Below are 18,189 nucleotides of genomic sequence, written 5' to 3'. Positions count from 1 at the left end.
GCCGGGTCACCTTGCTCGGCGGGAGGCCTCTGGAGATTTTGGCACTTCAGAAGGCATGAGCGGTCTATTGCATTAAAGGCTTTTTGACTTTGGGTTTTTTAAAATGCATAGATGTTGATGCTAACGTTGAGAAAGTCAACGATACTGACATTTTAAATTGTATTCATAACTCGGAGTTAATCCTTCGAGATACATAGCGCAGTTCACACTGCTCAGAATTACTTTCAAGCTGTTGTGATACTGTACCCGCAGTAGTTCCCATTGGAAACCTTCAGGGTGTTCTTCCGTGAACATTTTAAAGTGTAATTTTAAATAGTGAAGTTTTCCAAGTAAACGGTTAGTTTTGACAGGCTCTGAATCACTTTTTGGAGACACTTTTTCTCTTGCTGTGTCACCATAAGGAAGGAGAAATTGCAACATAATCTGGCGAATACTGGTCTCTCAAATGCAGCTGAAGAAGTTTTTTTTAAGACGGAGAGAGACAGACAGACTGCCGTGTACCACAGACCGAGCTGAAATTCGAAGTGTTCAGTGTTGCATCCTGTGATCCGCCATCTTTATCAGCCACCGCCCTACTCTTGTTACTGACAGCCTACACCTTTTTCTTTCACATTACTAGTACAGGACTTTCACATGTACTAATTCTTCTAACATCTTCCTCTGGCCTCCAAGACTCTTTCTTACCACTACAGTTTTTCTATTTTCCATGAACGCTCTGGATTATCAACCTTGTGATGTCTTTTCCAGTTATCTTTGTGTTTTGTTTAATCTCTCCCTTTCAGGTCTCTTGAAGCCTCTTTAAATCCTTCTTCTTTTAGAGGATTCTGCCCAGTACCACATGATTTTTAATTTCAGGAGATTTTTCTTCTTTGGCCTCTGTATAAATAGACCCTAAGAAGTAGGGCCAAAGAGACAGATTCAGAGAGCACACCAGGAACCCTGGATGGAGAAAGAGTCAGGTTTTCATCTACGATTAACGGGCATTGCTAGGTTAACTGGAGACATCGTTGACACTATGCAGGCAATAGCAGGCTTTTCATAGCTTCTCTGGTACACCCTGGCGCTGGAAGAGGCTGACATTCTCAAGCAAGATGAAGAGTTAGGAGACATGCTTAAGAAAACAAAAACATTGCCCTTTGGTGAAGGGCAAATGGCAGGAAAAGAAAAAAAATTAAAACCTGAGCAAGGCACGGAGAAGGATGGAAACTCTGTTGCTTGGGTCACATGAAACTAGCCTAACAATATGAAATCATAAATGTAAGGGGAAAATCCTGCATTGGCACAGGGCTGGCCACGATGGACTAATAGGTTTTTATTACAGTCTCTTATTTCAGTACTTGTATAACTCCGGGGAAATCAGAAGTCTCACAAAGGTCCTTTTCTTGCAGGAAATATCATGGGTAGGTGGTCGCCACTTCCGAGAGCTTCTCTGGATTCTTTTTAACTTAAGGCTCCACAGCTGTTCCAGGAACACAGGATTTCCACATTTACCTACAGATACATTTAACATTTGTTTTGAGAGACTGCTGTGGCAGTTCTAGAAAACTGTAATGAAAACATTTTTAAAACATCCAGTGAACATTATTTTGATGAATCTTTTGCAGTTCTAACCAAAACACATCAGTATGTTGAAAGAGAATCAAAAGGTGGTATTGCAGAAGGCAAATGAAGGACAAAGGGAGAGATGGCTGAGTGGTTTAAGAAAAAGCTAGGCGATAAGAGATCTTGATTCTGGTTTTTGGCGTAGTCACTGCCTCCTGCACAGCCTTCAGCAAATGTGATAGCTTAGGTTTTCCTATGAAGTGGAGGATGCAAAGTTTAAATGTATTTGAAATCATGAGAGCATTTTGAGAATGCCGCGAAGTACAGACACCGAAAACCCTCTGTTCCTTAGTGAGCTAATTGCCTAGGTAGTGAAAGCACAGTAAGTGTTCTCTCTGCTCTATCTGAAGTGTTATTTGAACAATTGTGAGGCATGTTTTCAGCGAGCGCATTGACAGTGTCACTGACCACGGTTTCACAGACATTCCAGGCAGCTCCTAGGGCAGTGGGATATCAGCATCGCCATCCATAACCATGGTGCCCCTTTTGGCACCATGGTCTGTACAGCCAGCGTCCCCCTTGCTGTAAATGGCACAGAGCCAATACCAAGCCATACTGGGGGATTTTCTGGCATCCTCCTGGATGGGTGGGTGGGCTGGACAGACTTGGCAAGGGCTTGTGAGGTTGCTGCCAACATTTAACAAAGGAATCCTTTACACACATTCTTGCCTGATACGGCACCTTTTCAGCCTGCTCTGTAGCACTTGAAGGAAAAAAAGTCTACATTTAATATGTAAATAAAAGTATTGATCCAGTAAAAAGGTCACTGCATTCATCCAAGGCAGATCACGTTGCTTTCAGATAACTTTGTTTTTACAAGTTCATGAGCTTTTCAAGCACAGCCTGCCATTTCATTGTGTGGCTGCATAATACCAAGACTGGGAAAATGGGGAACCAGGTCAATGATCAGCACGCAAGACACCACCATAGCATCAAGCTAATTGGATCACGGAATTCATCAGAGAGGATTTCACATCCAGCTAAAATATGACTGACTAGAGAAAACGAGGAAGAAACAGCACAGAGGAGAGGAAATCCAAGTATGCTATTCGTAGACACTATAATTAAATGATCAAAGATCTGTATTTTTACAGAACAGTTAAGCCAGCTTTGACAGAATTAAAAATTCCCTATCAGAATCTATCTCCAGGACAGTGGTGATAAATTAAAACCAACTTGTAATTTAGGTGTAAAAAGCAGTGGAAAGAGAATCTTAACTATCATCACTGACCAAACTGAACAAAACAACCCTCATCTCTCAACTTTCATCTCAGCTATTCATACAGCCTTTAATAAACAGCCTTTAATAAACTTCTGAACTTCTTGTGGGTTCATTTCATTAAGCACATGGAAGTTTTAGTTTCAAGATTAAAGTGTGTGATTCTATTGTAACTGAATATGAATATCAACTTAAAACCGCATTTTTAAAGCTGCATTTATGTAGTTTCAACACACTTAAAAGTATTTTAATGTTTATACATAAAATTTTGTAGATCTGAATGGTGCTTATTACAAATGGTGCTTAAATGTAGTTAACAGCACGAAAGGAATTAGAATCCTAACAGGAAAGTTACATCTGTGCAAGTACCTGAAAAGAGCCGAGAGGTTCTTTAAGAAAATGCTCCGGTATTTCCACATGACCTACCCAAAGGGAAGGAGCACTGGTACGCTGCCAAATTCCAAGAGAGCTGAGCAGTGATTAGAGTTTAACTCTGGCATCAGAGAGGAGGGTTTTTTCCCCCTTGAATTTCTCAGTGTAAAAAATGCTGAAGCTTTTTCTCAACTTTTCAGTTGGTGGGGGGGGAAACCCAAACACCCCACCCTAAAAAGCTAATAAAGAACTTGCTTTAGGAAAACATCTGGTAGTTTTAAGTGCCTTAGTTCAGTAAATTGTCCATTTTCACAGCGTGGGAGTGTGGCAGGCACACTTTGATTCTGTAGCCATGAGCAGCATGGGAAGCTGGCAAGTAATTTTGCTGAGTCAGAGTTAGGAATTAATACAATAGGAATAAGCTGCAAGTTCTGACACGGACTTTCAGCAGAAGGAAAATTGGATGGAACAGTGGGGAGTCATGCAGTCAGTTATCGCTAACTGGTAGAGGATGACTGCTGCTGAACAGTACAACGATTCCTATGTCACCATGTCCAACCACAGCTGAAGTAGCACTGTGCAACCTCCCAGGGTAAGACCACTCAGCATAAAGGCACCTCAGGAACAATAATGGGAACTGGATTCCTCAGCTAGGAGTCAAAGCACAGTCATATCAACTGAGGAAAGTACCAAGAGAAGCAGAGAGGAGGACAGAAAGAAACTAATTCAAAGGGCAACCTATAAAAGCTTCTTCCACTGAATATCCAGAAAAGTTTCACAGGCTGACAGCATAGTGCCCGCTTCTCAAATCTGATGGCTTGGTCAGGGCACTTTAGGCACATACTGACACAGCACAGCCAGTGACTCTCTTGGCTTTTTGTCTGGTTAAAAAGGTGCAGCTCTAGTAACAGAAAGTGTTAGTGAATCCCATTCCTATCCTGCACTTATACTATAACATTAGCCCATGCATACTTTCAACACCTTCACCTGTATTCCAGCCCTTATGCTTTGGAAAATCAACAGAGCAGCCCTGGAAGGCCCTACAGGCCTTGTATGCTTGTGTGAGAGATTCCTCCAATATGAGCACCATGGGGCAGCCATCAGGACTCACAGCTGGGACCAGAAGGCAGCAGTGACTGGAAGTCACCACGGGACCTGTCCCAAGGAGCTGTACGGGGCTGGCTTCACCTCTTAAGGGGACAGGTAAAAGTGTCACTCCTGGAATTTCACCATCACTATCAGGAAACAGAATTTCGCCTTCAAAAACAGACCAACCAAAAGAAAAAATCCCCCCCCCCCAACCAAAAAACCCCACCCTGCCAATAAAATTAGTTAGACCCTTACTTTGCAGACATTATGAACATGACTTTATATGCTATTAACAGTGAGCCATTCACAGAGCAACTTTTTTTTTTTTCCTCCAAGATTAGAGATTGACATCTCCTTCAGTATTGTCTACTGGTCCAGGTTTTTTTTTTCCCCTGCCTTCATCACTGATGAAGTAGTCACCGACTCCTTTCACCTCCAAAAACTTTTAAGGACATCTGCAATCTGCAAGTGCCAGAGAGGGGTTACCTTGCAGCCACAGCTGGGCTGAAGGGCAGCAGACATTCTACATAGCAAGGAGGTAAAATTAATTTCTATAAAAAACAGAAGCAAAACCTCATATTCTTAAGAAAAGTGCCAGTAGACCTTTAATGGTGCTGGGAACCAGCCAAGACTGTGGGTTATATTTCTTTTGAAAGAATCCTGTATAACGAAGCACACTCAAAAATATGCGGAGACTGACAGCAACGTTTATTTTATTCATGGCACTACATTTATTCAGGGAACAGAGGGGAAAAAAAAGCCCTAAACTGAGAAAAAAGGTGGTCTTCTTCCAATAAAACCATAAAAAACACACAGGCCTAGAACAGAAGGTCAGAAAACACTAGTTCCTTCTGACTGCGTGGGCATGGTCATGCTGCCCCCTGTGATATCCAGTATTTTTATAGCAAGAGATGGAGTGCGTAGGGTACAGCAGGCCTTTGGAGGGAAAGAGCTGATTTTTATTTTTTAAGGAGGTGGGAAGCTGAAGGGGAGGACGAAAAAATTGTATAAACCATGTTTTATAAGCAAAGTTTTAAAGGTCCCTTACCAGGCTTTAAAAAAAAAAAAAAAAAAAAGAGATGAAGTACACTCACTACATTCTTTCTTTCCATGGACGAAATGGGCCAGTGAAAACAACTGACCTCAACTGTTTTAATACTGTGTTTGTTGTTACGTAACCAAACCAATCAGTCCCCTGCACTTCTGGTGGGGAATTGCAAATGTTAAAAAAGTTCATTTTTTAATTATCCTTCTGAATTTGTTTTACTTGCAGCTAAACTACAGTTTATTGCTAACATCAGCTAACATGACAACAGTTCAAAGAATATTCCTTTTTTCAACAGCACTGAATTCCTCCATACAACAGAACTTTATATTCAGCTAATTTGGCTCATTCCCTTGCAGAGTATTTCTTTAGTTACATGAGGCTTCTACATGCAAGGGAAAGTTTTGGCGCTTTTTTTTTTCTTTCTTTTTTTAAACAGGAAAAATAATTTCAAGTCTTCCATCACTGGCTATAAACTCAAGGCAGGCATATGGCCCCAACTCTACAAAGCTATACACAGCGGAACTAATAAATCCTGATTCTTTGCAGACTTACGTCTTCTCTTCCCACCTTCCCCACCTCACCCCTCCCACTGAGCCCAATGACCCAGCACCCTCCCGAGGGTCCCTTTTCACACACAGCAGGCTTAGCTCCTATTTATGTCCTCGAACTACTGCTTGAGCAAAAGGAAGCAAGTGCTATGCCAGGTTCCATGCGTGCAGACCGACAGATTTTTGTTTGGCCTGTCTCGCCTATGAACTAGCCAAACTTACTTGGCAATCCCTACCTAAAGCAGAGGAAATCTTTGGATTTATCGTCTCCACCAAGCCACTAATTTTCATGCAACTGGTATTAAGTCAGCTATCTGCGAGATCTTTCTTGTTACTGAAGTTGGCCAAAAGATTTAACTTACTTTTGAGGAGGGGGTAGAATTGGACAGAGCACAAATGCAAAAGCAAAGGAAACCATGCTAAAAATATTTTAAATACGACAGCATTCTCTTAATAGTTGTGTTGTATGTCTGTTCAGCTAAAAGGTGACTTGGAGAGATTTTGATAGGCTTTTGCTAAATTTGAAATATTTCACTGGCAATTTCTCAGCCCGGCAAAACAGCACTGCAAGGTATCAGTCAAAACATCCTAATACAGCTAGTTAAACAGTTGCTAATTATAGTTGCCTGCTGACAATCCAGTATTTTTCTGGCGCATGTGTGCTTTTCCCAGGAAAATAAACCTGTGTGTAACAATTCAGGTTTGTAACATACACAAATTTCAGTATTAATTCAGTAACCCCAATCTCATATATATATCAACGGCTAATATACCACTTGCTTGTTTCAAAACTAGCCCATTACAACAGGAACTAACAATTATTACCAAAGGATATTGTCAGCTGACAGCTGTTGAGTATTTGTGAGCCGAGTCACACAGTGAGATTACAGCACAGATGATAAAAGTCTCTATCACTCTCCTTACTGACCTCCACACCTAAGCTAGATAAATCCAGTTCTGGGTTTGGCTGGAAGTACCAAGAGCTCTCCCCCTAGCCTTTCGCCTTTGTTTTGGATTTAAGAGATTTTCTGTGCAGTCAGTGACTGATCTTTAATAAAATGGAATTTTTTCCTACTTCTCCCTCTCTGCCTATGGGCACAGTAACTGAAGTCTTTCAGACCATCTGACAATTTTGAACATCTTCACTTTCTAGTAATCTCCAAAGCAGTGTCAGTATACCAACTCCTTCATGGATAATCATTTGATTCCTCTGGAAAAGAGAGGTTTTAAGTTGATAGTACTTAGTGATTTATTATCAGTGTAAAACAGTTTTTATTAACCAACCACAGCAAGTAACATTCATCTCCACCTTTATCCTACCATTTAAGACATACATGATCAATACGGTCATTTAAACTTGAGTGCAACATCCAAGTTTGCTCTGCAACTGAAATGTGTGTTAAGTCTGTGCTCAGATACAGACTTTAATTACTGGGCCTCTGCCTAGGCATATATTACCCTCCCACAACACGTGCCCACCATTCCTATTTGCACTGTGACCATGTTGTGAATTCACTGTACCTGGCTCAGGCTTTTACCGCCTATCCCAGACTGCCTTGCAGGACAGTCAAAAGGCTGGTGTCTGACCAAAAACTTGGCTGGGCTCTTTCACAGAGGGAAATGGGTAACACAGGGCAAGACAAAAATTGTAGCTGGTCACTTGGGCCAATGCATGCAAGTCACAGAGTACTCTGTCCTCTAGTCTCTCAGACTGCAAGTCCAGTGAACAATACGTAGAGTTGATCTGGTCCAAGCCTCAGCAGCCATCTCCATCCATTATCTTTTCAGTGGTCTTACTCCCTCTGTTCTGTCAATTAACTCAATTCTAATGCTGTCACTTCATTCCTTCTCTAAAAGGAAAGTCCCTGTTTTTTGGAATGCTGTCAATCTGGTAAGCTGAGTGCCAGAGATCTACAACTGCATGTTTCCTTTTCTCAAGAACGTCAATATTTCACTGCACATTCTTGCGAACATTCATGCAAGGCTATTCCTAGCACCTTTTAGTTGCAGCCACCTTTCTGGCATATTTTGAAGCATTTTTAAATGTTTTAAAGCATTGGCATTTAAGCATTTTTGTTTTTAAGCATTTGGCAAGTTTGAGACAAGAATGACATTTTTACATGCGTTATAAAGCTACACTAAGTGTTACATACAAACAAGTACCAACAGCTTCATTAGTGAATATTCATACTGAAAAATCAAACACTTTTCAAAGGCAGCTTGTGCAACCTAATTCCGCTTTCTTGTGCACAGATAGAACTGTTTTCTTTTAGTGCTGGACACTGCTATTTCAGCTTTTGTTCTGAAAGAAAGGAACCAGAGTGTCTTAAGACAACTCAAAATTAGAAAGAAAGAAAAGCTTAACCCATATTAACAAAATTCTTAGAACTGAACAAAACTGCTTTTGTTTGGGAAAAATTCAGCAATTCACTCTTTGGAAGATATTTAACCTAAAAAAAAAAAAAATCTGCCAAACAAGAATTATTAAGGGAACATCACAAGCGATGCATATAGCATCTTGCGATGGCACATTAAGCAGCATTACCTACAGGCACTAATCCCAAGTCTGCCACCTTCTGGACTTAGAACATTTCATCTCCAGAAACCTTCAGCAAAACATAATTATAATTAATTGTCAGGGAGAGGGGAGTCAAGGATCTTTTTCTTCAGATAAAAAGTTACAACTAGCAATGTTGACTCTGCCACACAGAAAGTCTGCAAACAAAGGCAACAGATAAAATTAATTGCTTCCCTTGTTTACAACATTATCTTACAGACCTCTTGCATGTAACTATTAGCGTGGTTTCAGTATTACCCCTCCAGTAACTCGAAGTCTGTGACTATGAATACCAGAACACAAACCAAAGTGATTACATAGCTATTTCAGAGGGCAACAGTGCTACATAACCAACTTACACTGACGTCAAATCTTTTGCATCAGTCATTTCTAAACAATGTCAGCACCATGCTCTTGAACATTTCTTTTGCCAAATACAGCAATGTACCTAAGGTGTTAATACTACTAATCTTTTTTTTTTAAGCCAGTTTAAAGCAGAATTAGGTGCCCTATACTTATGATTTATGGGGACATGCATGATTTTGAAGCATTGTAACAACAAATTTATACTACCACTTCTAAAGCGCTTCATTTGAGAGAATTAATTTCCTTGAGCTTTTGTTAAGCGTTTGAATTTCAAGAGGCATTGATGTACATGTGCAAGTCAGAGCTTGCTTCATTTCACTTTTCCAGAGAAAAGAAAGCATGCTAGATCAGATTCTGCCCTCACCTGCACTTCTGCAACTCCCATTGCATGGAATGGCTGTTTATAAACTACAGCTACATTTGACTGCAGAAATCTCAGATGTTTGTGAAACCAGAGCCACGTGGTGTCCCAAAGCATTAGTTCAGACTGTTGGCTTTCTTAATTATTTGTGCCTACATTATCTTCTCCACACAATCTGAGCGGATCAGAGAAGAAGTAATTATTATGAAGGCTATAGTGGAACAGGCTGGAAATTTTATGTCAATGCTTCCTTGAAGGGAAAACTGAATTCCAGCAAAAGTGTGCTTTTGGATTTAAACTGCCTCTATCCTATGAATATATTATTTATATTTTAATTAAAAAGACCGAATAACAGACAAGTTCTGCTTTTGGTACTAAATATTCAATTCAGATATTCCATGCAGCTCTACATATAGACCCAGACAACCAGAGTCTGGTTTAGGTCATCAGTAACAACCTAATAATCTATAGCCTTTCCCTTTTAAGTATTTGAACTACAAAGACTCAGAAACTGATGATTTTATTCAAGCAAAGGTTCTTATCTGAGAAGTTCATTCCCTAACGAAATCCTGCCATGGCTGAAAAGCCAGAGGGGTTAACACCACCACCTGGAACAGTACAGGCAGTGAAAGATTCATCTTGTAAGAGTAGCTTAGAGCCTCCAGCAAGATGTTTTCCCACACCAAAACCTTATTATCCCTTTTTTTTTTTAAATTTGGAGACATTTTGCTTTCAAAAAAACAAATTACAGTTGAACAACAGCAAAATAAACGTAAGAGTTACAAAGATGTTCTTCCATTTCAATCCACTGTTACGGTCTTTCTGAAGAAAGTCACTTTCAACTTCAGCATGGCTGAAGATGAAGTCTTCATTTCGTTTCCTCCCAAATTAACATCATAGATAATTATCTTCATATATTCAAAAAAGATTTTCTAAATCCCATCTTAAAGGACTAAAATTAATTCTTTACATTAATGAACTCATTAAAAAATAAAGCATTATGGCAATTCTAAAGTTATAATTGTTTCATGGCCTCATAAGGATTCACTTCTAGAGAAACTATGTATTTTAGAAACCAAAAGCTTAGTTGATTTATATCTCAGAGGCAGGGTGACTCAAAAAACATTAATAACTAGAACTTCAATCTATGCAGGGGAATATATAGGCATCCAGTTAAAGTAACAATGAAGTAAAGAAGTAGAATCCTAATTAAATCAGTCTACTCTTTCTGTGCTTACTAGGAAGAAATTTTTACGCCCACCGAAGGGAGAAAACTTAGCTTTGCTGTTGGCAGAGAAGACGCATTTGCACCACTCAAGCAATTTACTCCTTAAACTTCTCATAACCTGGATTTTAATCCTGCAAATTTAGGACCAGTGCTCTGCTCGGATACAGTATTCCACAAAATACATTAGAAGGTATATATCTTAACCTGGTAAAATATACAACTCTTTCCCCATTCTCGTGAAACATATTACTTTGCATCAAAACCATTTCTGCTGACGTAACTGCTTATGTGTAAGCTATCGCAAGCACACCTCTCTCTGCAAACATAGCTATACCAACTTTGCTTTACTGACACAAGGTGCATGCTCCAAACTCCAGAGGGGAGTTGCATCAGCAAAGGCTGGTACAAGAACTCCCAAAGAGGAAGTTGTCATTAAGGTACATAACTGTACAAGCCAACTTATTTCTCCTCTCCACAGAACTCACTAATATTCTGCTCCCACAGAAACAGCTCTAGAAGGGGGATCTTAAAAACAACAAAAAAGCACAGCATAAAGCAGTCTGGATTCGTGTTTATTGAAGCCAGTAATTAAAGACGTCCTCATTTTGCCAGCACTAGAAAGCAAGATTCCACATGACTGCATACTGCACCTGGTTAAAGCCATACAACTGGACTAAGGTTTGTTTCATACATTTGCAGTCCTAATTGTAAGTTGGAAAAAAAAAAAACCAATAAACTTAGTATACAGGACAGTGAACTTTCATTTACAGCATGTATATTGTTAAGTTCAAGATGTACAGAGCAGTCACTTTCAACGTAGTTAAATTAAATAAAATACGGAATTCTGTTCAGTTTAAACAGTTTTTTAAATGCCAATAAAAAAAGTGCAAACTTAAAATCAAGCAGCATAACCACAGCATTTTTATGGAGGGCCAATCTTTAAACTTTTCTATTTGCTTCAAGTTGAATGCTTTCATCTTTTGTTTTCTTAGTTTAAACATGAACAGTAGATGCAGTCACTATAATGCATATAAATATAGTCATATAATAGTTTAAACAGTCTACCATACAAGTGTATCTGCAAATAAAATGACGTTTCACTTGAAAATGTAAAGGCTGTTTGCAATTTGGCCTTTGGTTCCAATGCTTGAAGACACCAGAATAACAACTGTGCAGCTTACCAAAGTTGACAGACTTTGGCAACCACAGGATGCTACATTACTTACAACTTTCTTTCAGTAAACTAGGAGCATTCACTTGCAATTAGAAACCGGAAATCTGTCTCTGTTTTGTCAGAAGCATCTTTCTGCAAAGCTGGTAAGTTATCACACATTATCAGTTTTGATCAATTCTAGTATATTTAACGTTTTTATAAAACTGGAAAGTACTTCAGTTTTAAGTTTTAGCCATATTGCTAGAGAAAGTGCTTATCAGGTTAGATGACATAAAAATGCAGTTTCAGACTGAGGTTTTCAAACTATATCCCATTATGATCACATACTTTTTCAATCTTCCTGTTGAGTTTTTGATGTTTTAGTCTCCAATCTCAATTCTCAGTGTCAGGAGGACAGTGTGTAATTACTTCTTCTGGTGTGGTAACTTGCAACTGGCACCCATTACACCAGGAAGTACATCCACATTACCCATCAGCCATCCACAGTCTAACTTGTTTCTAGACAACTGTATAACTTCAGGTCATACCGTTTATTAAAAAAAAGTAAAAAAAAAAAAAAAAAAAAAAAAAAAAAAAAGAGAAATTTATAGTATTTGCAACAAAAAAACTGGCACAAATAACATACTCTTGTTAATGTTTGTCAAAGAGGCAAGTAAATACTCTTAGCTTTCTAGATAATGTTTAGACAGACTTACAAGAACAGCCTCTTGATGTAACATAGGATTTGAAGTTAACATCCAGTACTGTGTTAGTGGTCAATCTAGTTCTGTATATTTAAGTAACAATATATATTAGGGAAGTTATATCCAGACATCAGATTTAGTACAACAAGTTCATATCAATAAAAAGTAAACTCTGCATAATTCAAATTGTGGTTTTTCCCTTCAGCATTAAGAGCACAGAATATGCTTGGTATTTTTAATTTATGGTAGTGTGTACATGTAAAACAAGCACACCGTATATAAAATCAAAGTGCCATTTCAATAACCATAGCGGTTTTGTTTGTTTTTACAGAATGATGGTTTTAAGTGACCATGGACAGAGCTCCGTTAAAGCAACGGGGACAACCACAACCCATCTTTCCAAATGAAATGCTACAGTAAAGAAAATACAAAACAAGTTATTGAGTACGTTCATCATGTACACATTCATACTTTTTAGGTTACCTTCAGAATTGGGAGTTGGCTGCACCTGCAGCAGATGTGGCTGGAACTAGGGCCTTGAAAGTTTTTTTTAAAAACCTCCATAGGTGTAAGGCAGGAATCAATTTCAGTTTGGTAGCTAATATTTAGTTACAAAAAGTAAGAAAAAAAAAATACTGAGAGTGTTCTGTAGCACATTTCATTATGGGAAAATGATACGTCACCCACCATTCTTCATAGGCTAGCCTCTTGGCATAAAAAAAGGCAGAAGCTATCAGAAAACAGGATTTAAAATTAAATACAAATCGCCAAACTACTGATTTTAAAATAAAACCAAACAGTGACTGTTTGTACTGCAGTGCACAATAAGTTCAAGCACCTTCTAAAGACACATCACACACTGTGCCAGGCACTTGGATCTAAACAAGTTATAGTTTCTCCCTTTGTCAGCTACACCAGAAAGGGCATCCACACTCTTAGACTTTTTTAAAAACTAAAACAAGATTTATAACAAGAATAAATTCCCATGATGCTTAGTGTTTGGCCTGGAATTCTCCAATGTAAAGTAGTCTTTTTAAAACAGTGATTATTTACCCTATGTGAAACACAGGGTTTAACAACATTGCTCCTCTCCAGTCAATCCAACATTCTAGTTTCTTACTGTCCCAAATCTGTTTCCCCTTTTACGGCTCCATTCCCTACCTAGGCTTCTTTCACCTAATTAATGCTCTGTTACACCACCACCACCACCTTTCCAAGAATATAATGCATTTGCAAACATACAAGTAGCCAATTCCAGTAACTCTCAAAGAGGATTTCATTTCTTTTTCTTGCCTTGTGTGCAGTCAGTAGTAGTATTTTGATAAGAATTCTCCATTTTGCTTCTCTGTGTTCTTCACAACAGGAAATGCAGCTGCACCTGCTTACCTCCAAAACCAAAAGAATTGCCCTATATAAACTCTAAATGGTTATCTTATACAGAGGGATTTTATATGCAAACTTCCTGAATGTGCACTTTTTACTGGGACAAGGCAATGATGTAGTAAGCTCATTTCCCCTGCCCCAAGAAAACCGATAGCATCTGCCATAGCAGAAAATTCCTGGTCTTATCAGATCAACATACATAGTTATTTGGTCATTTACATATGCATTTTTCATGCGCTATCAAGCTTCATTCTCTGTTGGAGGAGAGTTTGTTGTTACCATAGAGTCTGGCTTGCGAGTCATCCTATCCAATTCCTCTTGAACATTTGTCAAAACTGTTTTTTGTCCTAAAAAGAAAAAGGACAAGGTTAAAGCAATCTAATTTCAATGAAATGTTTTAACCGATGAGTACAAGTATTCATAAAATCACTCTTATATGACAATATATTATTCAATTTCTCACTCTTATATGACAATAGATTATTCAATTTCTCATTATTTCGCCACCTACCCAAGAACACAGGGCCAGACACAATGCAAGGTAATGTCTATGTAAAGACTGATAAATACTAAGGTTTGATTTCATTTCATCAAAGAGATGAAATGCTGAATTATACAGCAGCATAAAGCACAATGTCTGGGATATATTTTACAGCAACTAACATTTTAAAACCAACCACATTTAGAACTTTCTATAAAAAAATCAACTGTACATAATTCTGTTATTAGTATTGATAGCAAGGACTTTATTTAAACCCAGATTTTAACCACAAGTTTTCCAAGGTATGTAGGACACCTGCTACAAAAGTCACATTTGTTTGGTCACACTTGTACTTGCTGCGTTTTAATATTAAACAACTAACAGGAAGAACTCTTTTATGTCTGCAGACAATGTTTCCCTTAAAAAAGGGGACATGAATTGCATATTCATGTAATATCTCAGAACAGTCATTTCAAAGGACTTCTTCAATTGGAAACAGACACACTGAAGTATTTCATGGAAAGGCGTATCTTACATTTTTATATTAGACTCAAAACTTTTTAACAATTCTGTAACTGAACCATCAGTTTAATTCTCTCATTCTGAAAATTATAAACCCACAGAGAAATTCATCGCTAAAATTGGAACAATATATTCTAATGCTTAGAGCATACAAGCATTTAAGATTAAAAAGCTATATTTTTAGACAAGAAGTAGATTATATAACCATGTACAGCTTCCTTACATAGCCAAAGAATTTAACAAGCATCTGTTTTCCAGCTCAAATGTGTGTGAAATATTAGGTGGATTTTTTTCCAGGGTACATGCTGAAAACATTAAGAAGGCAAGATTTGACTGTTAGAGATTTAAGTGTTTTTTTCCAAAGTACAAAGACATAACCAAGTTAAAAGGTTACCTTTAATCACTATAAAGGTTTTAGATTTAAGCACTAGTCATAAGCCACAGTACTCTTAATAGCATCTATTCAAAGCATGAGTATTTAAACAAAATCAAAGAATTAGTACATTAACTGTAATATAACTTACAATACAAAACACTTTACATGTAGACTAATAGTACACCTTGGAGTTAAAAAAACCTAAACCCTAAAACAATAAAAAACACACAAAATTCTTGCTCAAGCAAAAGCAGGTCTAAACAAAAACTGTGGCTTTTTTTTACGCTAGATGAACTGGATCCTTAAGCCTCCAAAATAATACCAAGCAGCTGTCTCCTGCAACTACCTCATACTGGACAGGAAAAACATTGCCAAGCTCTTCAATGCTATGTAGGTTTACATACTCCCCTCTACGACCTTCATAGGTAAGCACCTTTCAAAGGAGAAGAAATACAAGGAGCTGTTTTTAAGAAAATAAAAATTTCCCCTCCGTTATAAATTAAATTGATACTTCCTTTCAGTTTTCCTACAAAAATATTGTCAAGGATGGTAATGGCCTTAGTCAATTAGATGTGTTCCATACAATTACATGTATTCTCCTTTCTAGATTAGAGCGAGAGCAGGGAACTCTAGTTCTTTATCTATTGCACGGGAATAGAAGGGTGAAGGCAAATCTTAGAATTTGCAAGAATCTTCTTGTGAATATAAATGAAATAACTTTTTAAGTCTAGAAGTCCATGTGAAGAAAAATAATCCACCGCAGAAACCACCAATTGAAGTTCTTTAAAATATCATGGTCTACACATGGAAGAAAGACAGTCCAGAAACATGAAGGCAAATAAGATGGGTGAGGAATTACACAGCATGAAAAATGGACATGATATTGCAGCATCTGCCCAGATGAGAGAGTTCTCTCAAATAAGAGTTAACATAGCAGAAACCAATCAATCAATTAGGCTGACCAGTATGTTGAGATCCACAATGTCTCCCTCATCCTGTGACAAAATCTCAAAATTCCAACCACAGGATATTCATAGCTGTGGGAGAAATGGATGGTCTTTTCAAAGCTAAATATTTTTAGTGTCAACCTTCTGACAACTTAGGGCTCTTTAAACAGTTTAGATTAGACATTTAAAAAGCCTACAAAGACCATTTTAGCACATTTACTTGCACAGAGGATGCTGCCATAAATAAGACTTTCTCCAAGATACTCTCCTCAACTCTTCCACAAAAGAGCAAGTAATCTTTTCTGTTACCACCAGCACCAGCTACCTTATAAACTCAACAAGAGCTTTTCAGATACCATTGTGATGAGTCCTTACCTTCTCAGGAAAGTTTAATCTTATATTGAATATAAGATGCGAGCACATCAGCTGACGAGGAATAGGCATATCATCTTGTGAGTGAAAGCCAATTGTTCTGTTCCAAAAGTCAGGGAATGTGAGCTGCCAACTTGATGCAGCCAAGAAAAGCCAACTGCGATCTTGAGATCACTCAGAAGTACTTCCACAAAAGAAAGAGAACTGCTGTACCAGGCACTACAATGAGATATATCTGGAGTGCTGCATACAATTCTAATCACTCATGTTCAAGAAAAGATAAGCCAATGATGGGAACTAAGGAAGAAGAAACTTGTAGGGAAGACAGAGCTCAATCTCCAACAGAAGAATAGAAGAGAACTTGTCTAATTTAGTCTAACAAAACAAGAAAGTTAAGAAAGGATGTATGACTACTGTCTCAAGATGTTTCAGGAGAGAAAGAATCTATTTAAATTAGAAGTTAATGCTGACACGAGGCAGGGGGGGAAGGTACACATAGTCATATTATCTTTGAAAACTCCTGAAAGGCACATGATGTTCTAGAAGACTGAAAGAGGAAAGGGTAAAGCCCATTACAGACTAGTTAGTTTACTCTAGTATTTTTTCCAGAAATTGCAATTATGTTTTAGATGCTTACAAGCAGCCTACCAGCACAACAATCAACACGGATCTGTTACCAACAAGTTGTGTCAAGCCAACCAAATTTCTTTCTATGATAGGATAACAGGTCCTGTGGAGAAGGGAGAAGTGGTTGATATCACATCTCACATAACCTTCATATAAACAAACTAGAAAAAAAAAGTCTTGATATTTCAGAAAAATGAATGTATTTGATAAAATTACCCATTAGTTATCCATAGTACTACTCACTATTTTTATTCAGCAATCTACCCTGTCCAGCTGTTGAAGATATCAGATATGTAGGCAAGCATGCCTGAAGGGACTACAAAGGATTTTGAAAGACAGGATTGGAGGTAAAAAGTTATTTATATAAATTATCAAAGTGGTGCATAATAATAGAATGGAAAACAATGATAAAGCAAACGTACGACTTTTGGAAACACTAAGGTAATTTGATACACACTAGAAAACCTCCTACCAGGAGGCAGAAATTGTATTAAACTGGCTGTACTGTTGTAAGAAATCCTGATTAATATCATACAGCTGAAAAAAACTTAGCATCATGCTGAGACATCCAAACAGAAGCACAATACATAACGCAGATTAAGTAACCCCTAACTTAGGGCAGACAAAGCCTTGTCTGAAGTACTGCATTTGTTTCTGAGCACCAAAAGAAACAGGTCATCTGAGTAGACAGTCCAAAGTAGAACAGTAAGAATTATCAGAGCCATAAAAAACACGTGCTGTGACGAAAGGCCAACAGAAGTCTATTTTTGTAGTCCAGACAAAAGTCACAGGCAAAAGGGTAATAGCTTTCAAATATGCAAAAGATTGCTGCAAAGACAAAGGGGCTACACTGATCTCTGTCTCCACTCGAACAAGACAAATAGGATTGGGATTAAGAAATACTGACCGTACAAGAGAAAAAATAACTAAGAAATTAAGTACTGGAATAGGCTTCCTGGAGAGATATTACATCTTTTATTTCAGAGTTTGTTTGCTTTTTAATCACTAGCCAGGAACTCCCTAACTGATTCTGCTTTAGCTAAAGAGCATGGATGAAATAATCCCTAAAAATTATTTCTAGTCCTATTTCTATGAAAACAGTTAATTTGACATTGTGCTCTGTAATAGCATGATGCTGCACTTGATGAAGCAGGGGGCACCTTTCGGTGATAACTGAAGAGGGCATTCTGGATTAAGAAAGAATTAATTAAATATTCTTATAATGTAGGTACAG

General features: G+C 38.0%; 1 protein-coding gene across 1 annotated transcript in view; it reads right to left on the bottom strand.

Moving 5' to 3' along the window:
- Positions 1 to 10,944: 10,944 nt before the first annotated feature.
- Positions 10,945 to 18,189, bottom strand: part of DYNC1LI2 (dynein cytoplasmic 1 light intermediate chain 2) — a 27,693-nt gene continuing 20,448 nt past the window's right edge. Inside the window, exon 12 of the mRNA XM_019473023.1 lies at positions 10,945 to 13,977. Within this exon, the coding sequence (XP_019328568.1) occupies positions 13,871 to 13,977 (107 nt within the window). The 3' untranslated portion in view covers positions 10,945 to 13,870. The remainder of the gene's footprint in view (positions 13,978 to 18,189) is intronic.

Source organism: Aptenodytes forsteri, unplaced genomic scaffold (genome assembly GCF_000699145.1).
Source record: "Aptenodytes forsteri isolate BGI_AS27 unplaced genomic scaffold, ASM69914v1 Scaffold70, whole genome shotgun sequence".
Taxonomy (NCBI): Eukaryota; Metazoa; Chordata; class Aves; order Sphenisciformes; family Spheniscidae; genus Aptenodytes; species Aptenodytes forsteri.
Note: the sequence above shows the minus strand (reverse complement) of the source record. Positions and strands in the feature narration are given on the sequence as shown.